Genomic DNA, 19,733 nt, shown 5'->3' with positions numbered 1-19,733 from the left:
AACACTGCCTCCTGGTGGCCACTTCTCATTTGGGCTGGGAGACGCTCAGTAGGGTTTAGTGAACAGCAATTACCCAGTATCTAAAACATACCACACCCATTTCCTGTCTGAATTACATATATTTTGAAATCGTCATATTGACTCAACATTACTGAGATAATACACAGAAAGCAAATAATGTGCTTCCTGTTTCTGTGAGGGACAGTCAGCCACACTGAGGTCATTGGTTTGGTAAAAGTTAATGTGACACAGAAGTGTTCCCCCTCCTTGCTATATTGTATGATACTGTCTGCTGAATGCCTCAAGAGAATAAGTGTTAAGGTAGCAGCTTTCAGCTTCCAAGTCTGGTCTTGTACTACTATACCTGCCTATACCCATTCAGATTATCCTCAGGAAGATCTCCAATAATTCATATTTATGATTTGCCTTGGAGTTAGAATTATCATAAGTACATCATTACAACAAGGCGCTTTTTGTTTCTGCTGTTTTGCTCTTGTAGTAGTATGGTGTTTAAAGAAAAGAGAAATAAGACAAAACCGAAAATTTGAGCATTTCACAACAGACCCCAGAACTTTAAGTTTGGAAGTGAATGAAAATGAACCCACAATGTCTGCATTGGTGTGGCTCTTGTTCCTCACATTCATGGTTCTCATGACTTTAGTTTGTGGGCTTTATTTTAGTTTGCTATTCTTGCAAAGCTGAATTACTTTATCCGTACTCAAACAAGCATAAATTGATCACCCACGTGCGAATGACTGTTGCCTTTGATACTATAGTTTACTTCTTTGTGACTTTCAGCGACCTTATGAAATCACTTTGTGACATTTCTATGGAAAGGGTGAAGACAGCATTTCTTCAGTTTCCTTCTGCTTTTCAGAGGTTTTTAGTTTGCTATTCTTGCAAAGCTGAAATACGTTATCCGTACTCAAACAAGCATAAATTGATCACCCACGTGCGAATGACTGTTGCCTTTGATACTATAGTTTACTTCTTTGTGACTTTCAGCGACCTTATGAAATCACTTTGTGACATTTCTATGGAAAGGGTGAAGACAGCATTTCTTCAGTTTCCTTCTGCTTTTCAGAGGTTTTTAGTTTGCTATTCTTGCAAAGCTGAATTACTTTATCCGTACTCAAACAAGCATAAATTGATCACCCACGTGCGAATGACTGTTGCCTTTGATACTATAGTTTACTTCTTTGTGACTTTCAGCAACCTTATGAAATCACTTTGTGACATTTCTATGGAAAGGGTGAAGACAACATTTCTTCAGTTTCCTTCTGCTTTTCAGAGGTAAAACTAAACATAACTAAACATGTGATCTAGTCTCCAATAAGTCGTTCCCATATTCATGGCATTCCTACTATTTCATTATTCTAAGCTGTTTCACATCCGTGTTTTATATGGGTATCACTGTCCTGTGAGAGGGGGGGGGGGGGGGGGTATTTTAGAGGGACACAAGTGTGTCTGGCAAACAGTCTATTTAGTCTATTAGTCTTATCTCTTTAAAGACCTTCTCATGGATGACCTCATTTTGTAAAGAGGTTTCGATGTAATTGTCGTGTCCACACACAATATGGGCCAGGGTAGTACTATCTCTATATCTCCCGTCATAGCTAGCACTGAAACTATGACAGACTGGAGACAAGTATTGGTTTGACTATGTAACCATAGCAAAGACCTTACCCCGTTTCCTGATTTCACCATCACTTCTGCTCAAACTTGTCTTCATTGAAACTTGTGACGTACGTGTAGGTGATTCAGAGTGTTTCAAAACCACAAAGAAGAGATCGTCAAGCAGAGAAGAACGCTCAGAGCTTACATGCAAGTTCATGCGAAGAACCCAAAAACGGCAACAAAAAAAGAAAGCCTTCACTCCTTTTTCAGTGTTAGAGGCTACTAAGGGAGATGTTAGGACTTATGCATTCTATTAACTAATGACAAGGAATAGGGGCGAGAGATCCCAGAGACCCATCATGCTCATGCTCATTGAGGTCTCATAGCTTTTTAGATTCGTTTAGAGAGGCCACAAAGCCAATCCTGATGTAATAATATACATTATCAATACGACACACCTGAGCAAATATCAGTCACTGCTTTGCAAAGTCCACCTAAGTGTGAGTAAACTGATTAGATTAAATAATCGATTTCTCTGAATGTGCATGATCATATGAGAATGTGTGTGCATGTGGGTGTGATATAAATTGTAAAATGGAAATGCTGAAGTTGTTTCACTTAGTCTAAGGGTAGGGCTGGCAAGACTGATTGGCAATACTTCTATGTATGCCTTGCAAAACATCAATGTTTCTAGACCATGATCAATCAGTTAGTCAGGAAAGTAGGTCAGCAAGTTTCTTTAATTCATAAAGCCATTTTAGAAAGGGGCATGCTGCCACTAGTCACACAAGCATGTACATAAATCAGATCAAATAGAGCATAAGTAAAATAAAACAAAACATTGAAATAGAAACTACACAGCATATACAGGGGACTTAGTATTTAAACTATGAAGGGGACTTAGCATTTAAGGCAACATATAGTGACTATGTTAAAACTGTACAGTGGTATTTGCATTTAAGGCAACACAAAGTGACTATGTAATGGTGTATTCAATCACTACGGACACATTTATTTTCCAGTCAATATAAAAAAAAAATTGAGGTGAGATTTTAAAGTTAGAGGGTAGAAGGAGCTCCTGATACTGGGGAGGAAGTTGTTCCACTCCCTCAGGACTGTTAACTCACACTTTACTGTCTGCCGTACAGTGCTGCCACCCCCTCTCCAGTCGAAGTCGGTCATAATTAAATCACTATAACACCAGAATCAGATTACTATTCATGCATAACAGCTCATACACAACAGCTCAGAGTCGGCAGTCATGTAGCGCTTTAGCACTGTGCTTCTGGGCCTTAACACCTGCAGGCACAGCGCTGGTCAGGCAGGTGTACTCACCCACCAGCAGAGGGAGCCAGGGAAAACTAGCAGGTCCCACCAGGGTCTTGCGAGGGTTTCTGTGATTGTAGTATTTTTTCCCTTTTTTTTTTTTTGCAATGTCAAATAATGTAGAAATTCCATGACGGCTTTTTTTGTGTGTGGAAATATTGTGTCAAAAATAGAAAATGTAAACTCTTGTAGGAAATCCTTGAATTTGCGAAAACACAAGATCAAAATTATGGTGAGATTTAAACTGAGCTACACAGATGAGTAGCCTTTATTTTGTTCGGACTTTTGTGTTGTTAGAGAGTATATCATAAATATTTTCCGGAAGAAAGTGTGGTGCGTAATCAGTAAACTGTATCAGTATAATACACAAAATATCAACAAATCCATGTTATCTACATAAGAAGGTTCTTTCTTTTCTTTTTAATGTTTTTATGTCTACAATTTGTGGTTGTTAACAAAAACTGAAAAACCTCAGTGTGTTTTACCTTATACACATTGTAATTATAGTACTGTAAAAAGCAATAGATCTGTCCAAGCACAATACACCAGTAAAGTATGGTGTGCTTGGAACGCTATGGCAACAATTGCCGTTTCCAGATTAGTTGTCAGGGGGTTGTCATCTGAGGGGTCAGTGAAAGGACAGCTGACTCACAGTGCGTCTGAGCTCCGGGAGGAGAGGACTGGAGACTACAGGGAATCCAGCAGTCATGAATTACAGATAGTGAGTGTGGCTACAGGGAGTGTTGCGTTAGTAAAGGAATGTAAGAAACATGATAAAACATACAGTGGACGTGTGTGTGACGAGGCCTTGATAGCACCTCTGTAGCTTAATGTTTTGGCACAGTCCTTGATGTAGGCCCACTCTGCAGTAAACATTTCCTTCAAATTTGTCATGTTCGCCTCGCGATTCACTATTTTTGGAAATCAACAACCCCAAACAAACCGCTCTCAGCGACGCGAAATGACTAATGCCACAGCGCAGCAGAACCTAACCACAGCAACCGGGGGAAATCTTGACTTTTACATCTCAATATTTCTTTAATTGTGCCATTTCTTTACCACTAATTTGCAGCTTGTTCACTCCATTTGACACAATTTAACAGAGGCTCCATAGCAGGCAAACTCATAGCCAGGATAGAGGGCCTGAGTGAATGTTGTGTTCACTCGATGCAAAAGGGTCATGGTGTCAGAGACGCTGTAGAAGGACAGGGTCCCTGCCCTGTGATCCAGATACACGCCTATCTTAAATGAGCAAGGGCCTGGTATTTTGGTGACCACGTTGTTGTGCCAGAAAGAAAAGCCTTTCCGCGAGCAGAACAGGCTCCACGACCTGTCGTTGTGGCCAAAGTGAGAATCCCCTCCCTCCCCCTTCCTGCTCATGTCCCCATAGGCCACGGCCATGTTGACCCCCATCCCGCTCCATTCAACCTCCCAATAGCAGCGTCCGGACAGCCCTCCGCCGGCCAGCACCTGGCACCAGTAGTCAAAACGCTCCATGTGGTCCGGGCAGGAGTGCTCCCTGCTCCGCACTGTCACCACCTCATTGTCTTGGGACAGGGAGAGGTCCTTGTGGGCTGTTCTCGGGTCTAATTTAAATGGACTGGAGTCTAGAACAGAGACACATAGACACACAGAGGCAAAGAATGTGGAGAGAGAGAGCGAGAGAGAGAGAGACAGACAGGGAAGGACAAAGATTTTCCTCATAGAGACAAATGCCACACAATATGGCCAAACAATGGCATTGCTGTTGCTGACTTACCAAGAGGTTTGTATTTTAGCAACTGGGTTGACGATGCATAGGTTAGGTTTTGCTAAAATGCCACGTCAGTTTCTCAAGGGTTTACAATAGACTCACAGTAAAGGAACTCTGGCCTGATCTTGGGCTCTGGACTCTGGACAATTTTCACAGTGCTTGCTGGGGAGAAAGACATGCAGGTTAGCAACTACATTAACAATGCATCGAGTGTGATATGTAACAGTCATTCTGCATCTCTTTTCTCTGGAATGGAAAAACTCTTCACTGACCTGCCCTGGTGATCTTTGGCCATTCCACTTTGAGGACATCCTCAAGTCTCTTCCTGAGGGCGTAGACAGCACTGTTCATCTTCCCGAAGTCCAGCAGCGTGTCTGTGTGAATGCTCCCTGGGTCCGTGACACCAGACGGGGCAGAGAGTGCCTGGCTGCACTACAGCAAGGCAGAGAGGGAGAGAAGGAGAGAGAAAGAGATGACGTACACAGGGGAGGACAGATACCCGTGGTTTATCAGGGATTCATATTCCTTACTCTTCTTCCTTCTTTTTCTTATTCTTATCCCAAGGGAACATTAATTAAATGTGTGCATTGATATGTGGATATTTAAGGGGTTTGATACCACATAACAATAGATTAAGGAGAAAGTGAGGGATTTTGTTTCCAAATCAAAGGGACCCTTATTACATTAAGAATAGGTATATTTTTAGGAAGATTGTTTCATTTCAAGCAATGTTACAGAGACAGCAAAGGGTAATGCCCCTCTATATTCAAACTGTCCACAAATCTGGACATTAACTGCATGAAACCACCTCTGCTCATAAATGTACAGAATGACTCCCAACACCCAAAACTACCCATATGCTGGCCTACTGGCCTACTGAGCACCACTGGGGTGGGATCTGTCCATGGATATATCAATGAATTGATCTTGAGTTCTGGCCCCCTTCGTGATTTTTTCTCCAGGCTTGCACTTTTAGATTTGTCATTGTAATACTGTACTCTTGCATATACATTCAGTATTGGAATATCATATGCGTCACACTGATGTGTGAGGTGTTACCAGAAGGATGTAGGTGTGTAACTGTTGTGTGAGGTGTTACCAGCAGAAAGTCGGTGCGTCACACTGATGTGTGAGGTGTTGTCAGCAGGAAGTGGGTGCATCATATGGAAGTGTGAGGTGTTACCTGGAGAAAGTGGATGTGGTCGTCTGTGTGGAGCAGGAACTCCAGCTGTGCATCCTGCTTCCTTAGCTCGGCCAGGTCCTCCTCAAGCCGGGCCAGGAGAGCTGCGGCGGCCCGCTCCTGTGCCTCGATCAGCTCCCTCACCTCAGAGTGCCGCCGCTCAATGGATGACATCAGCTCCGTGAAGATCCTGTCGCTGGTCTCCGTCGCACCTTGTGCAGAATCCTGCAGACAGGTCAGACAGACAAAGATGTGTGTGTGTGTGTGTGTGTGTGTGTGTGTGTGTGTGTGTTATAAATGTAGTGTGTGTGTGTGTGTGTGTGTGTGTGTGTGTGTGTGTGTGTGTGTGTGTGTGTGTGTGTGTTTGTGTGTGTGTGTGTGTGTGTGTTATAAATGTAGTGTCAAAAAACATTTTATATTATACATCACATGTTAGATGTTACTCATTACATTATTTGTTGTATTATGATGTTTATTTATGTTACATGTTACCTATGTTTTATGCATTGGTATGACAATAAAGTTGAATCTGTTAAACAAGTTAGTGATGTGATATACAGAGAGCTGAGAGACAGAACATGCTCACTTCACCCCAAGATCTCTCCCCTCTCCCCCTCTGTTTTTGCAGATGAGCAGCTCTCACCTTCAGAGTGTCCACAGCCTGCCTGAGTTCCAGCAGCTCCTTCTCTCTGGCATGGATGGTCAGCTTAAATTTCCTCCTCACCATTCCCAGCTCCCTCTGCAGGGAGAGACACACCCATGTCACAAAGAGGTACCAGCATAGTCAAACCATCCTACCAGAGAGAAGCTTATGAATGAGTTAGAGAAGACAGAGTTTAGGTTGGAAAAAAAGGCAAAAGCTAAGGCGGAAATGGCAGAGTGATATTTCCTAAGCTGTAAGTGAGGCAAACCAAATGTGCAGCTGCAACTAACTTCAGCTTTGGTATGTGAAGACAGATGGTTCAGATCATGTGGATTTCTTTCCTGTCTTCATCACCTGAAAAAGTCCCTTCATTTACTGGGGAAAAAACAGCCAGAATGACTTACACCTAAAGCTAATCAGATGAATATGACTGAGCATCATTTGAGGTCATTCGATAAAGGAGTTTTTCTCCATGCTTACATTTAAGATTTCACATTGTAATATTGTACTCTTGCATGTAAATTCAATATCTGTATCAGTATCAGCACATGGCCTTGGCAGTAGGCAAAGGTTTTGGTTTGCATGTGCAAGATATGCAACAGGGAACAGAGTCAAAGCGGCAGCCACCCAGCAGCCAACCAGACAATAAATCCTGGATGATGTCAGTTAATCTTTATCTTGAGCATTTAAATGGAGGAAGAAGAGGGTGACAGGATAGATAACACCCCGTTGGCATTTGAATCTGGGACAGAGAGATGAATCAGTTGTCCTGCATTTTAACTTTCCCCTCAGATTCCAATCCAAACAGCTGGCCCATTTGAGACTTGGTCTATTGGAGACCTTACTTGTACTCCCACAATCAAAACAGAACTGCACTCATATTTTAAGGAAGACAATACAAAATACTTTCTGTGGCTAATGAAATAATATTTATCTTTTGATTGTTTGACCCACAAAAGCATTCATTAAATTCCTTCCCTGAAACTCGCTTCAACTATGCCCCAGGATGGATAGTGTTTCAAGGCAACAAAAGCTTCTGCTTGTCACTATTGAAACTGCACCCTGCACACTGCAGTCTCAACAGAAGGTTTTAAGCAGGCACCAGCACTAACTTTAAACTAAACTAACTAAATTGACCAAAGTCTAAAGCCCTTACCTGTCTTGGAGTTGGTCTAGTAATTATATCAACTGTTTATAATGTTTATCTTCTTATAATCTCATGAAAGTTCACCACTCAGTGGTCTCTACCTGCTTCCTTGTGGTCTCTGCTGCAGCTGAGACCGTGTCGTGGCCCTTGTGTTCCTCCATTACGCACAGGATGCAGATACACTTCTGGTCTGAGCGGCAGTAAATCTCCAGCAGCTTGTCGTGGTGTGGGCAGATCTTGTCCTGTAGCTGGGCCGCGGCCTCCACCAGCTTGTGCTTCTTCAGCGCGGGGCACTCGTAGTGTGCCTGCAGGTGTAGCTTGCAGTAGGAGGCGAGGCACATGAGGCACGACTTCACGGCTCTGCTCTTGCTCCTGGTGCACAGGTCGCACGCCACATCCTCTGTTGTGCCCAAGCAGAGTGCCACCACCGTAGCAGTGGAGGAGGTGGCGGCGGCAGGTGAGGCGGCCTGGAGGTGCATCTTCTTCAGCTCCTCCACCATCTCAGCCGGTAGCGTGTTTTGTTTCAGAACGGGCCTTGGTGTGAAGGATTGTCTGCACTGGGGACAGCTGACTGTTTCCAAGTCACCATCGCTGGCCCAGTAGCCCCTAATGCAGCCCATGCAGTAGCTGTGCCTGCAGGGAATAGTAACTGGGTCTTTAAGCAGGTCCAGGCATATGGGACAGCAGAACTCTTCGTTATTCAGGACCCCGTGAGTTTGCGCCATGGTCAAGTGGAGAGGTAGAGTTTCTATTGGAAGCTCTGGAAGGCACTGGAATGGGTAGTCTGGGCCACACCCTTCAGCACCTCCCATGAGGAGGTATGCTGTATATACAGTATATGTGTGTGAGAGAGCACGTGTGTGTGTGTGTGTGTGTGTGTGTGTGCGTGTGTGTAAGAGAGCACGTGTGTCTGTGTGTCTGCTTATGAAACAGATGGATAAGGGTGGGAATTTGTACCAATAACAACGAACAAGACTAGCACTTTTAATGTGATTCATTTATTGATTAAGACACAAACTACACTAATTGTCCATTAATGCTATTTATTCCATAGTGAATCATAATTCTCCCATACATTTTATGCAGTACTTCAAAACTTAGGCACAAAGGCACTGTGTAGAGACACAGAGAAAGGTCTAATTATATATTTTTAGCCCTGTGGTCTCTGAGCAAACATTAGTAATATTCTCATTCAGGCACATAGGGACTGGAGCAAGTCATAAAAAAACACATCCAGCTACAGAACAGTCAAAGAGACAGAAACTACCATAAAAAACCATTGCAAAATCTCTGCTCATTTTTCTTATGTGTTGCCATATACGAAATAAGCATTACATGTGCATAAACAATTAACATGAGTGCATTCTGGATGACTGTAATTCAAGCTTTCATGATTACTGAGGAAGTTATGTACTTTAGAAAAGTAATCCTACTCTGTGCAGATAGACTGCAGAGATGTAGAATGAATTACAATCAAGTCATAAAAGATGTATGAATGTATTGTATGTGTTGGAGTATTCATCAAAACACCATTTTAACACAGCAGTTGAACACTGGAAGCTTTAACAGGGGTACACACTTATACATATAAGCACCACTTCCACACATAGAAATAGCAAAAAATAGGTTCAGCCTTGACTTGGCTCATTTCACCCCAAACCACTGTTAAGAGCAGTGGTTGTGTATGTACTCAGTAATGGGGACAATTCCTTCAGGAAAGTATTATTGATCATTGGATTGGTTCCTGTTTTATTGTGTCCTGTATGGGTAGTGGATGGGAACACTGAATGGATTAAAAAAAAAAAACAAGTATATTTCATTATAGCTGCACTTTTTATCTCCATTTTTTGACACTTCTTGAAATTATCAATGTTGTTCTTTGATAAATATGACACAAGCCAGGGTAACCTTGCCCACAATTGATTTTTGACCAAAATACTGATAAATGGTAAAGCATGGATTAACAGTGATTGCTGATTTCACCTACTTTTCTTCATCTGTCACAAGCCTCTCCTTTTCTTTTTTTAATTATCTTCCTTTCATCTCTCCCTTCTCTCTCTCTCTCTCTCTCTCTCTCTCTCTCTCTCTCTCTCTCTCTCTCTCTCTCTTTCTTCTTGAATCAAACAGAGACAAACACCAGCCTGGCAGAGTATATCAGATCAGCCAAGTACAGTATGAAGTTCACACCAGTGAGCACAGCCACAGCCATCAGCTTGTCAAAGGGGCAAAGCCCCGGTCTGGAACCGCACTGACTGGGCCTTGTGGGGGTTCCCCCGTGCTTCCTGTCGAACTTATAGATGGGCCAGATGATGGTGGCGCTCAGGTACATGGCGACCGCCAGCAAGGCGTAGGCAGACAGGAAACGGGCGAAGGGGAAGGGCAGGCAGCCGGTGCACTCGCCCACGCACAGGACGATGACCACGGCCGACAGGATAAAGCAGACACAGTAGACAGCCATACACCACTTGAGAGCCGCGTGGCTCTCATAGGCGTTTGGGTCGCTGATGAACACAAAGATGATGCAGGCCACGAAGGTCTCGCACACTTTCAGCAGGCCAGGCACCGTGGCCATGTAGCCAGCCAACTCGCCTGGCCGTGCCTTGCTGATGCTCACCTCTGTCAGGTAGGCGATGGTGGCCAGGCAGGAGAAGACCAGCGAGACGATACGGTAGTCGTAGGACTCGCTGTACGTGGAGAAGCCTTTCACGAAGTACAGGGGGAAAATGATGGAGGCAGAGAGGCAAAAGAGGGAAGCGTAGCAGGCAAAGGTGATGGGGAAGTTCTTCCAGGAGACGGGTGCGCGCCCCTGCAGGCCACACAGCTCCACCAGCAGCACCAGTGCCGAGCCAGCGAAGCTGAAGCCCCAGCTGAAAAGGCACCAGTCGCCTGCCGGCTGCTCCCTCACCAGGGCGCCATGGATCGCCACGCTGAAGGCCACGCAGGAGAACAGCATGGCCAGCACACGCGCCCACAGCAGCGAAGAGCTGAGCATCACAACCACAGGCATGACGACACTCAGGGGAGGTCCAGTATAGTCCTATGGTCCAGAACTTTCTAAAGAGACAGAGCCCAGGAGAAAAAAATACATATAGTTATAGAAGTAGATGTATAAAGACAGGCTATTTAAAGATGTACAGAATGAACAACATGACATGAGACAATAAAGAGTGCAGAACAAAAGAAAGCAGCGAAAGTCACTTTACATGGATAACGTGGCATGACATGTGAGATGACCCGTGTACAAAAAAAAGCCTGAGCTAAACTACAACATGAATAACGTGACTGATGGCCTGTTGCAAGTTAACCGTATACAAGAGAAAAGCCTGGTCCTCCGTGAAAGTCATCATCCTGCAGGACAAAAATGCGTTGCTTGTTTATAGGATGACAAGAACGGTCGGAGTGCTTCGCTTGACCCTTTTAGACTCTCAGTCTGTCAGCAACCGTGGGAGGAGAGGCCAGATATGCTAACAGTCGGCCTATTCAGCCGGGCCTCCTCCTCGCTGGCGACGCACTCTGTACAGTTTAAACTGAGACGTAAACATGTCACTTTAGCATTCATCAGCTGTGCAAGGTGGGTGGGGTTGGGGAGAGGAGGGGTGATGAGAGAAGATAAAGAGAGGTGGAGAGAGAGAGTGTGTGTGATTTGAGATTTGAAGCTGGTGAAATGGACAAAGTGACGAAGAACAAATGCAGACAGACGAGATCAAACCAGTGCCAGATATGGACAGCAAGAGCAGCAGAATGTCAGGGAACCCCCCAACCCTTCCCGCTCAGCTCTTGATCCATAACCTCAAATGTACAAACATTTCAAACACAGTCATGACGGCAATAGCAAAGTTATGAGTCACAGCAGCCCCCCTCCACGCCCCTCACCCTCCCTCCCATTTTTTTGCCTCTCTCTCGCCTGCTCTCCCTCCCTCTCTCCCTCCCTTCCTCCCTCCCGCCGTCCCTTACTTTTAGGTCACATTTTCCAACGTGCTGATCTATCCCAGATGTTGTGGCTGCCCCCGAACTGCGGAGTGAGTCAGAAGTGCCAGGAACCGCCCTTTGCCGTTCCCTTCAAGCTGCCCCTGCCTCTCATTTGTCTTTTCTTGTTTGTCCACTCACATGAATTTACACTGAATTCCTCCCCCTTCATAATAAAAGCATGGATGGCTCCAATTTGGCTGGGTAGTGTGCGTGCTAGGCATGCGATAACATGACAAGGGTCATTTGTTACTCAATAGGTGACCTCTTATGTGGATTTCCCTTCAGAGGGCAGTATGGGGGGGGGGGGGGCAGAGGATTTCCCATTATTTCAGAGCCTAAAATAGGACTATGACCATGTCAGGGGAGTCGATGAAGGAGGAAACAAGATAGTTGAGTGTTAAAGATATTTCCCTCTTAGACACGTGCCTGTACACAGCCGTTTGGAGAAAGATTGTTGGACAATGAAGAGGTCAGGAGCTGTGCTGTTACACCATCTCAAATCAGATTTCAACCTTAATCCAGTTTAAAAAGCAATGAGTTGGTGGGAGACACAAAACAGACTTTGTCAGGCCAAGTCTGCAGCTATCAAGAGAGAGAGAGAAGAGAGGAGGAGGTTGTGCATAAATGCTCTTTAGAAAACGAATTCCTTTAAAAAAAACATAGCCTACATGCATACATAAAGGCTATAATTTACACAGTACAAGAAAAAAATACCACGTGAAGGAGAATGAGGTTCAAATACAGGATGGTTGTTTAAAAGCGCGAAGTTATTAAAAGTAAGCAAATATCTGTTGCTATATTAAGTCAATGATGAGTACATGCGGACTAGGTTTGGGTGGGTGTGCGCGCGCCTATCAGTCGCGCCCATGAACTACACTTGTCTACGCCGTCTTATTTTTCTACGGTAACGTGAAATTACAAAAACAGATCACCGTGTACAATGTGTAAACTGAAGTCGATATCATCTCGTACCATATGTTTACAAACGAACACATAGTTATTCTTTCTCATGCTGTACATGCACTCGTATCAACCTGTCACAGTTTGTAATGCAGCAGGCGCCCCACTAGCTTACCTAAGGCAGCATGCATAAACTTGAATGCTGACAAAAAAAATCTAAATTTTTGTGTAACCTGTCATAAGGAGTTTACCTAGCCTCTGTTGCATTGTCAAACAAAAATCAATATTTACAAATGCCGTATATTGAGCATATTTCAGTGAGTTTGTATACAGCCAACGCGAAATTAAATGGAATCTTAAACTTAAAAATCTTAAATGTAATATTTTATCTGACTTACCGTTTTTCTTAGTGGTCTCTGTTGACTGTCTGGCTGTAGATGACGCCTGAGGGAGTATTCTACGACTACGCACCAGTTCCAACTTCGCTCCAGTTTAAAAAAAATGGAAACTACCGTTATCCAGCACCCGCCCATCTCATACCAAATTAGGAAGAGATCTTTGCCGTTATTTACCTCTCCTCACACACAACACCCTGTAGGCACTCCTGGACACAATTAAAAATTATTATTTACATTAATAATTCAGTTTGGCAAACGTTTATGTCAGTCTGAAACTACTGGTTTTGTCTATTTGTCTTAAACGAGTAGGCTATGTGCTACTGAAAAAAAAAAAAAAAATTTAATTGATTAACTTTCAGTTTGAAAACCTTTTTCCAGCCAGCTATAGTTTGTCTTCTAAAATACAGTCTAAATGAGAAGACAATAACCCACAAAGAATGTTGTGTGTTGTGATTGTAACATACTCAAGGCTAGTTTAACCTGAGTAAATGTGGACTATGCATAACCAATAGAATTTGTGGATTTTGTTCTTTCAAACGTTTTAGTCATGTTCTGTCCCAACTTTAGACTTTTCACAAGTCTGAAATACCATACAGACTGGCTATAATTGGTTTATCATATCATATGATGTGAATTTCCTTATTGATATTTGAATGTTGCTAGGTATCAGATGTGGTTCCCTTGGAAACACACTGTTTGTTTAATGAAGCAAAGTTGCCAGAGTAGTGTTTCCTGCCAGAGGTTGAACAGTAGTGGGGGTTGTCGGATGTTGCTGGGTGATACACGAAGTTTAACTTGTTCTCTTCTCAGAACAAGAACATATTGTAAGAACATATGAGCAGGGCTGCCAACTTTTCCAAAAACCTTGGAGTGAGATTTTGTCAGGGTCGACCAAAATTTGCCGCGCACGCAGCCACACACGTTGGTGGCTCAAATATCATGGAATTGGAATTCATTTTGCGTTGTACCCATGTTGGGCCCTGGATTCTGGTGGTTTGTGGGGCCAAAAGTCGTTGATAGGGGCAGCGGCCTACTGGAGATGGACAACATTGGTTACATTCTGTGAAGCAAAGACATAGCTGAAGGTCCACCCCCAGGACATTTTGGTTTAAGTAGATGTTATTTCCTGCATTCTAGTGGATTTTTGGGCGGTATGCTAAAGATGTGCAATACCTGAACTTATTCTGATTCATTTTCATCTGATCAAGACTTCTAGACTTGAGCTGAACATTTAACCAGAAAACTTTTGTTGTGCCTCAATGAGTGTCTATGTACCACAATATAGCCTATTAAAAAGACCTGTGTTTAAGATTTGACCAAGGTAGGTTGATTGACATTTTGATTACAATGGTTTTCAACTCATTCTTAACTGAAACCTAACCTATATTGTTAATAATTGCATTCTTAAGAGCACTTCATTATTTGTGTTCGGCAAAAAAGGACACAAGATCAGATAGGGAGAAATATTTTTCATTATCAAACAAAAAATTAGCCTTTTTAAGCAAAACAATGGCTCAATACATAAATAAAATAACAAAAAATGAGGTATTGGTAGGAGATCAGAAGCTGTTCAGTAATGTTTTAAGATTTGTGGGCCAGGTTGTACTGGCCTGTGGCCTTCTTGGAGGCCTTGATGACCTCTGAGGGGGGTTCCCATCTGAAGCAGGGCTCCAGGTCAGCCATCTTTATGGTCATGATGGAGGACAGGGTGCCATCCAATGCCAGGCTATTTCTTGTCTTTGTCTTGTTGAGTCCCACAACTGAAAACACCCTCTCAGCATCAGCATTTGAATGTGGCAACACCAGGACCAGCTTGGCGACAGCAGCAAGCCTCTGAAATTCTTTGGCTCCTGTCACCTATTGAAAATGAACCAAGAACAAAATGGAAAAACATACAATATTTAGTTTTGATTAATATTGTAAGTATACCGTAACAAACTTCAGGTACAACATACATAGTTTGCATCATGTATGACACAATATATGCACGCATCAATAAAAGCAACAGATGTAGTCAAGCCACGTGAAACAAAAAATGTATACCTTATGTTTCCTTGTTGCCATTCCAGCCCAGAAGCTTTCCATATCTGTTTCGTCCAGAAGGGAGTTTGTTGGCATTGTCTGATAATTTAAAAACTCCTCGCCCAGGTGGTCATGCTCCTCTGGCCCATGGTATGGGAGGAGATTGGGGAACCTATTTATAAAAGTAGAGTTACAGGTTGTTTAGTCATAGGTTTATGGTCATCAACCAGCAGCAGTTCATACATAATGAGTCTGACATATTTGTCTTCTCCTTGGGTAAGTGGGAAAAGAAAATCGTTGGCCAAAGAATGTTTGATTGCATTTAACAGTTACAGCTCCCCATGTTTAGAAATAGGCCTACATAGTATTTTTTCCCATTTTTCACAGCAATTTTTTAAAGACTTTTCAATCCCCTCAGCAAACCGCACTTCTGTAAGGCCGGCTACAGTATGAGATTTATAGCTGCCAATAGGCTTTCATTCAGTCATGTACAATTTTTTTTTTACTTTCTCAGTGAAGTTGTTTGTCTACGAGTTTCAGATAGTGGCTGGGCTCAAGGATTATTTTGTGAATGAGTGAATGAAAGGGGTTGTCAGTGCGCTCATGGAACAAATGTGTTGTTCACATTTAGTACTAAGGAGTTATGGAATTAGAAGGTTCCAGGGCTTCAGAGGGCTGACCAACTTATTCCAACTCTGTGGTGCCAAAAGGATGACTGGATCCATACCTGTGCCACACTAATGGCACGGAAAATAAATGTTTCCCCTGTAGCCCAAAATGCTACAAGTTACATTGTCCACTTATATCCACAGGTCCCTTGGACTTGGCTGGTCACAACACGCCACTATTACAGTGTTATGTAATCCAAAATGAGAGACAACCAGAAGAGTAACACACAATCGTCTCATGGTGCTGCCAGCTGCATTCAGCACTGTGGTTTTGGATGGGTGGAAAATAGGTCCTGTTTTCCGGTGGTACAGCCTAGTGAAGGCACAGCCACATGATACTATGAAATGATTAGCCTGGATTACAGTGACCTCTACTGGGGGTAAATGGGAGCACAGCACAGCTGGTGTATGTTAGACACCCATCCATGTTCTCATTCATTAGCGCAACTTGTTGAATTTCCCTGAATTATAAATTCATACATTGACTGGTGATTCTGCACTTCAACAGAGTCACTAGACAATGATTGACCAATTGACCAGATTGTGTTTGTTTAAGAGAGGGACAGAGAGACATAAAGAGACAGTTGTTGGTCAAATCACACCCAGCTCTTACTTGTTTTTCCTGGTCAGAGTGACAAAGGTGACCAGGTTCAGCTATACAGAAGGAAGAAGAAGGAAAATATGTGGGGGGAAATAGAGGGGAAAGGTGAATAAAGATTGCTCTCAAAAGCTACAGAATCCAGTTATAGTAGCCTATTGCAGTGGGAAGTCTGAGAGGTAGCATGCAAAATATTGTAATGTGATTAAATGTAGACAGTCATCACATTCTTTCATCTCCGTGGGGCTTGTTTCTGGTTTCAAAGCCTCACTTGGAGAGACTAAAGGGCGTTGGCTGGCTGAGGACAGAGAGCACAGATGTAAGTGGCTTTGCTACAGACAATAAGATGGAAAAATTGATTTTCACCTGGGAGGGGAAAGACCAGCAGGCCTACTTTGCTGCTAATGTAGAGAGAGAGAAAGCCATTACCACTGGCGATAAGAGGGGGAGGGGAATCTTGTCCGCTTCTCGATTTCCAATGCTGTGCTGGTGGCTGGTTATGTGCACATCCTCTCCACAACACTCTCCTCTTCCCCTTTTTGCACCTCAAACAGCAGAACCAATAAAGTTGTTTATTTCAGCTACACTCGATTTTTAGTTTATTTCAGCTACAGCTTTTCAATGCTGACTGAGTGTAACAGGATGTAGGTACAGTAGATGTGGCTTACAGTGCTCTTACAGAGACGTCAGCATTTGACCCAGACAGCAGCAGCAGCAGCAGCAGCAAGGTAGCCTAGCAGAACTAGACACATATTCACTCATGAAGCAGAAAACTTATCTGGGAGCAACATGTGGGCATAGCCAGGTTAGCTGCAAGGTGGGAACCTTTGGGAAAGAAACTTGCATTCCCAGACCACATTTCACCTCATACCAGTGACAACAAAGCTGACCGGGCTGGTTGGGAGCAACAGTAACCCGTGGGAGAAAATAAGTCAGATTTTTAAATGTTTTATTATAATGTCTTTATTGATCAAACCACAAAGCAGATTACAAACAATATAGGAATTGACCACAGAAATGGGGGGGGGGGTCTGACATTTTAATTTTTTTAAACAGTTTCAAAACAGGAGTAGGATGTAAGGATGTAAAATGGGTTCTTCCAAACTACGCAATTTTAGTAGCAAGGTTATCAAAACATCCAAAATGTCTCATCCAAATACAGGTCACAAAAAGAGACCAGGCCCATCTTCTTCCAGTGGGTAAAAGCTGGGTCTATAGTAGTGGACAGGAATAGATAATTGTTGCAGATAGGACTGAGGACAAAAGAGGATTTTAGTCCAAGGTGTTGTCTAAACTGTTTCCAAATTTTCAGTAAGGAAAGTATGGTTTATTTGTGTACTGGGAGGGGCTGAGATTGGGGCGAAGAGTGATGCAGAGAGAGAAGATGAAGTACAGGAATTAGCCTCTATGATGCACCAAGTAATATCTGGGGAATAGCACCATTTTGTATCTGGATCCTTGAAGGCTTGCCAGCCTAAATGTAAGACAGTATACTTAGTTGAAAAAAGATGATATAAGTCAGGAGTTTGAGGCACATAATAGGATCTGATAACATTCTTTGATCCTGATAGCAGAATGCCAGTGAACCACTGTCAACCCACGGGGGGCAGAGTTGACAGTCTGCTGGCCTTCTGCTCACCGGTTGAAGGACGATCCGCTGGTGAGTTAAACCAAATTCCAATCCATCCCCTTAATATTAAGGTTTCATATAGCATCTAAATGAATAGGTTCCGCGGATGCGTCAATTGTGGAGAATGGAATACACATCTGAATAATAATTCTCAAGAGAATTATGAATATGTATACTGCCACCTACTGCTTCAAAAAGTAACATGAACAGCAATCCATCTTCATCGCTGACAGCAAAAGACCAGTGGACATATGTCGGCCAACTGGGGGCAGAACCGGCGGTCCACTGACCTTATGATCATCGGTTTTCAGGCGGTGAATTGCTGACAATCGGTCCACCGATTTGCGAGCTTTCAAAATATTTTTTCTTTGGTCATTTTCACCCTTAAAAATGTCTAGATCTTACCAGTTACACCTGTAAGTAAGTATTTAGCTGACCAAGTCATTTTTCAACCTCGAGAACCTAGTAGCCTTTTAATTTTAAATAGACTATGCCAAGGATATGATTTAGAAAATCCAGGAATTTATTTATGATATTTGTCTTAAAATCCAAAGCCAGTTACACTAAAGATGATGGTTATCCGAGAGCGGATTAGAAGTTGCACACCCCCAGTAAGGTGCCGACCAAAATCCACCGAGGGACTTAACACTCGCGTCTTTGTTGAATTGATCCATTAGTAAATTGATCGAAAAGTTGATCATTAAATTAAACACACACGACGTAACACGACAATAACAACATTTGATTTGAAGACCTACATCATTTGTAGCCAAAAGTCACATTGGCTTTGCATCGAATCATACCCCACTTGGTGAGGTTAGCCGTCGACAACTCTTTCCGAAGTAAGGCAGTAGAGATGCATTCTCAGTCAGTGAGGGGAAGGGCACAACAACACCCACTCGACAGCAGGGCGAAGTCGCTGAAAGAGAGGAAGTCAGTCAAAAGTGAAAACGACACTATCGCTTAGTTTACTTTAATGTTAAGTAGGCTACGGCTATATTTGTGAAAAATAGACGCTCTAAGCGGGGAATTATTCGGCTGTGTTATTTTAAAACTGAATATTCAGCTAAACGCTGTAACCTATAGAGTTGCCTATACCTTTGAACGCGAAAGACAACCTTTTTTTTAATCACGATAGCACAGGTGAATATAGCCTACCTTGTTTTGGTCACAAGTCACTGGATTCTCCTGTGTTGCGGACCTAAGCCGAAATCTAAGCTTGGCCGAAAAAACAATGAAATGAGGTAGGTTTTAGACTAAACGGTGTTGATTGTATTTTTGTGTTAACAGAGTTTTAGTAGGCTACCTTTGTACTTTAATACGATCAAGTATTTCGTATTAAGCTCAGAATATTCTCCATTAATGAGAATGAATTAAAACGAGTGCAGAATCACTACAGCATTTGTTCAGTGAATTAAACACAGCAGTATGCACTTGTATAAACGTTCTGTAGGTTGCTGTGCTGCTTTTCTCAACATGTAAGAACATGCGCGCTCAACAGGAGTATTTGCCTCCTAGTCCAAGCAGGTGGTGTCAGCGTATAGTCTGCATTACAGCGTTTGTGTTTTTGGTCTTTTTGTATATATTTTTATTTAAATAAACGTGGCTATTTAGTCATTGGTTCCTCATGTAGGTTATGCCATATCCCAATATTGCTGAATGACACACAGGTGCAGATATTAGTTAAAGACTGTATTAATCATGAGCTATGACTCAAAAGAAGCCCTGTTTATGGATGGCTTATGCGGATCAACATTTGAAATAAACTATAATCCCAATCTTCAGTGTCTGAGACTATGTTGAACTGTCTCTCTCTTTCTCTCTCTCTGTCATTCTGCACCAGGTGAGACCACATGTTAATGGAGGAGACTGCGGTATGCTG

At 42.9% G+C, this 19,733-nt stretch overlaps 2 protein-coding genes across 2 annotated transcripts; both read right to left on the bottom strand.

Moving 5' to 3' along the window:
- Positions 1-4,020: 4,020 nt before the first annotated feature.
- ftr66 (finTRIM family, member 66) lies at positions 4,021-8,391 on the bottom strand (the record flags this gene model as incomplete). Its single annotated transcript, XM_080836198.1, has 6 exons — positions 4,021-4,550; positions 4,799-4,858; positions 4,969-5,128; positions 5,880-6,101; positions 6,520-6,615; positions 7,768-8,391. 6 exons carry the CDS (start codon positions 8,389-8,391, stop codon positions 4,021-4,023), a joined length of 1,692 nt encoding a protein of 563 aa, XP_080692324.1.
- Positions 8,392-8,648: 257 nt separating this feature from the next.
- On the bottom strand, positions 8,649-12,993 carry myadmb (myeloid associated differentiation marker b). The gene is made up of 2 exons (XM_080836130.1): positions 12,934-12,993; positions 8,649-10,720 (listed from the first exon to the last, which is right to left on the bottom strand). The coding sequence occupies exon 2, from the start codon at positions 10,671-10,673 to the stop codon at positions 9,786-9,788; it is 888 nt and encodes a 295-aa protein (XP_080692256.1). The 5' UTR covers positions 10,674-10,720; positions 12,934-12,993; the 3' UTR covers positions 8,649-9,785.
- Between the last annotated feature and the right edge of the window lie 6,740 nt (positions 12,994-19,733).

The sequence above is a fragment of the Sprattus sprattus genome (assembly GCF_963457725.1).
Source record: "Sprattus sprattus genome assembly, chromosome: 4".
Lineage (NCBI taxonomy): Eukaryota > Metazoa > Chordata > Actinopteri > Clupeiformes > Clupeidae > Sprattus > Sprattus sprattus.
This window is presented reverse-complemented; position numbering and strand designations above follow the sequence as displayed.

Coding starts and splice junctions, on each gene's coding strand:
- myadmb (XM_080836130.1), bottom strand. CDS start 10,673: ATGCCTGTGGTTGTGATGCTCAGCTCTTCGCTGCTGTGGGCGCGTGTG.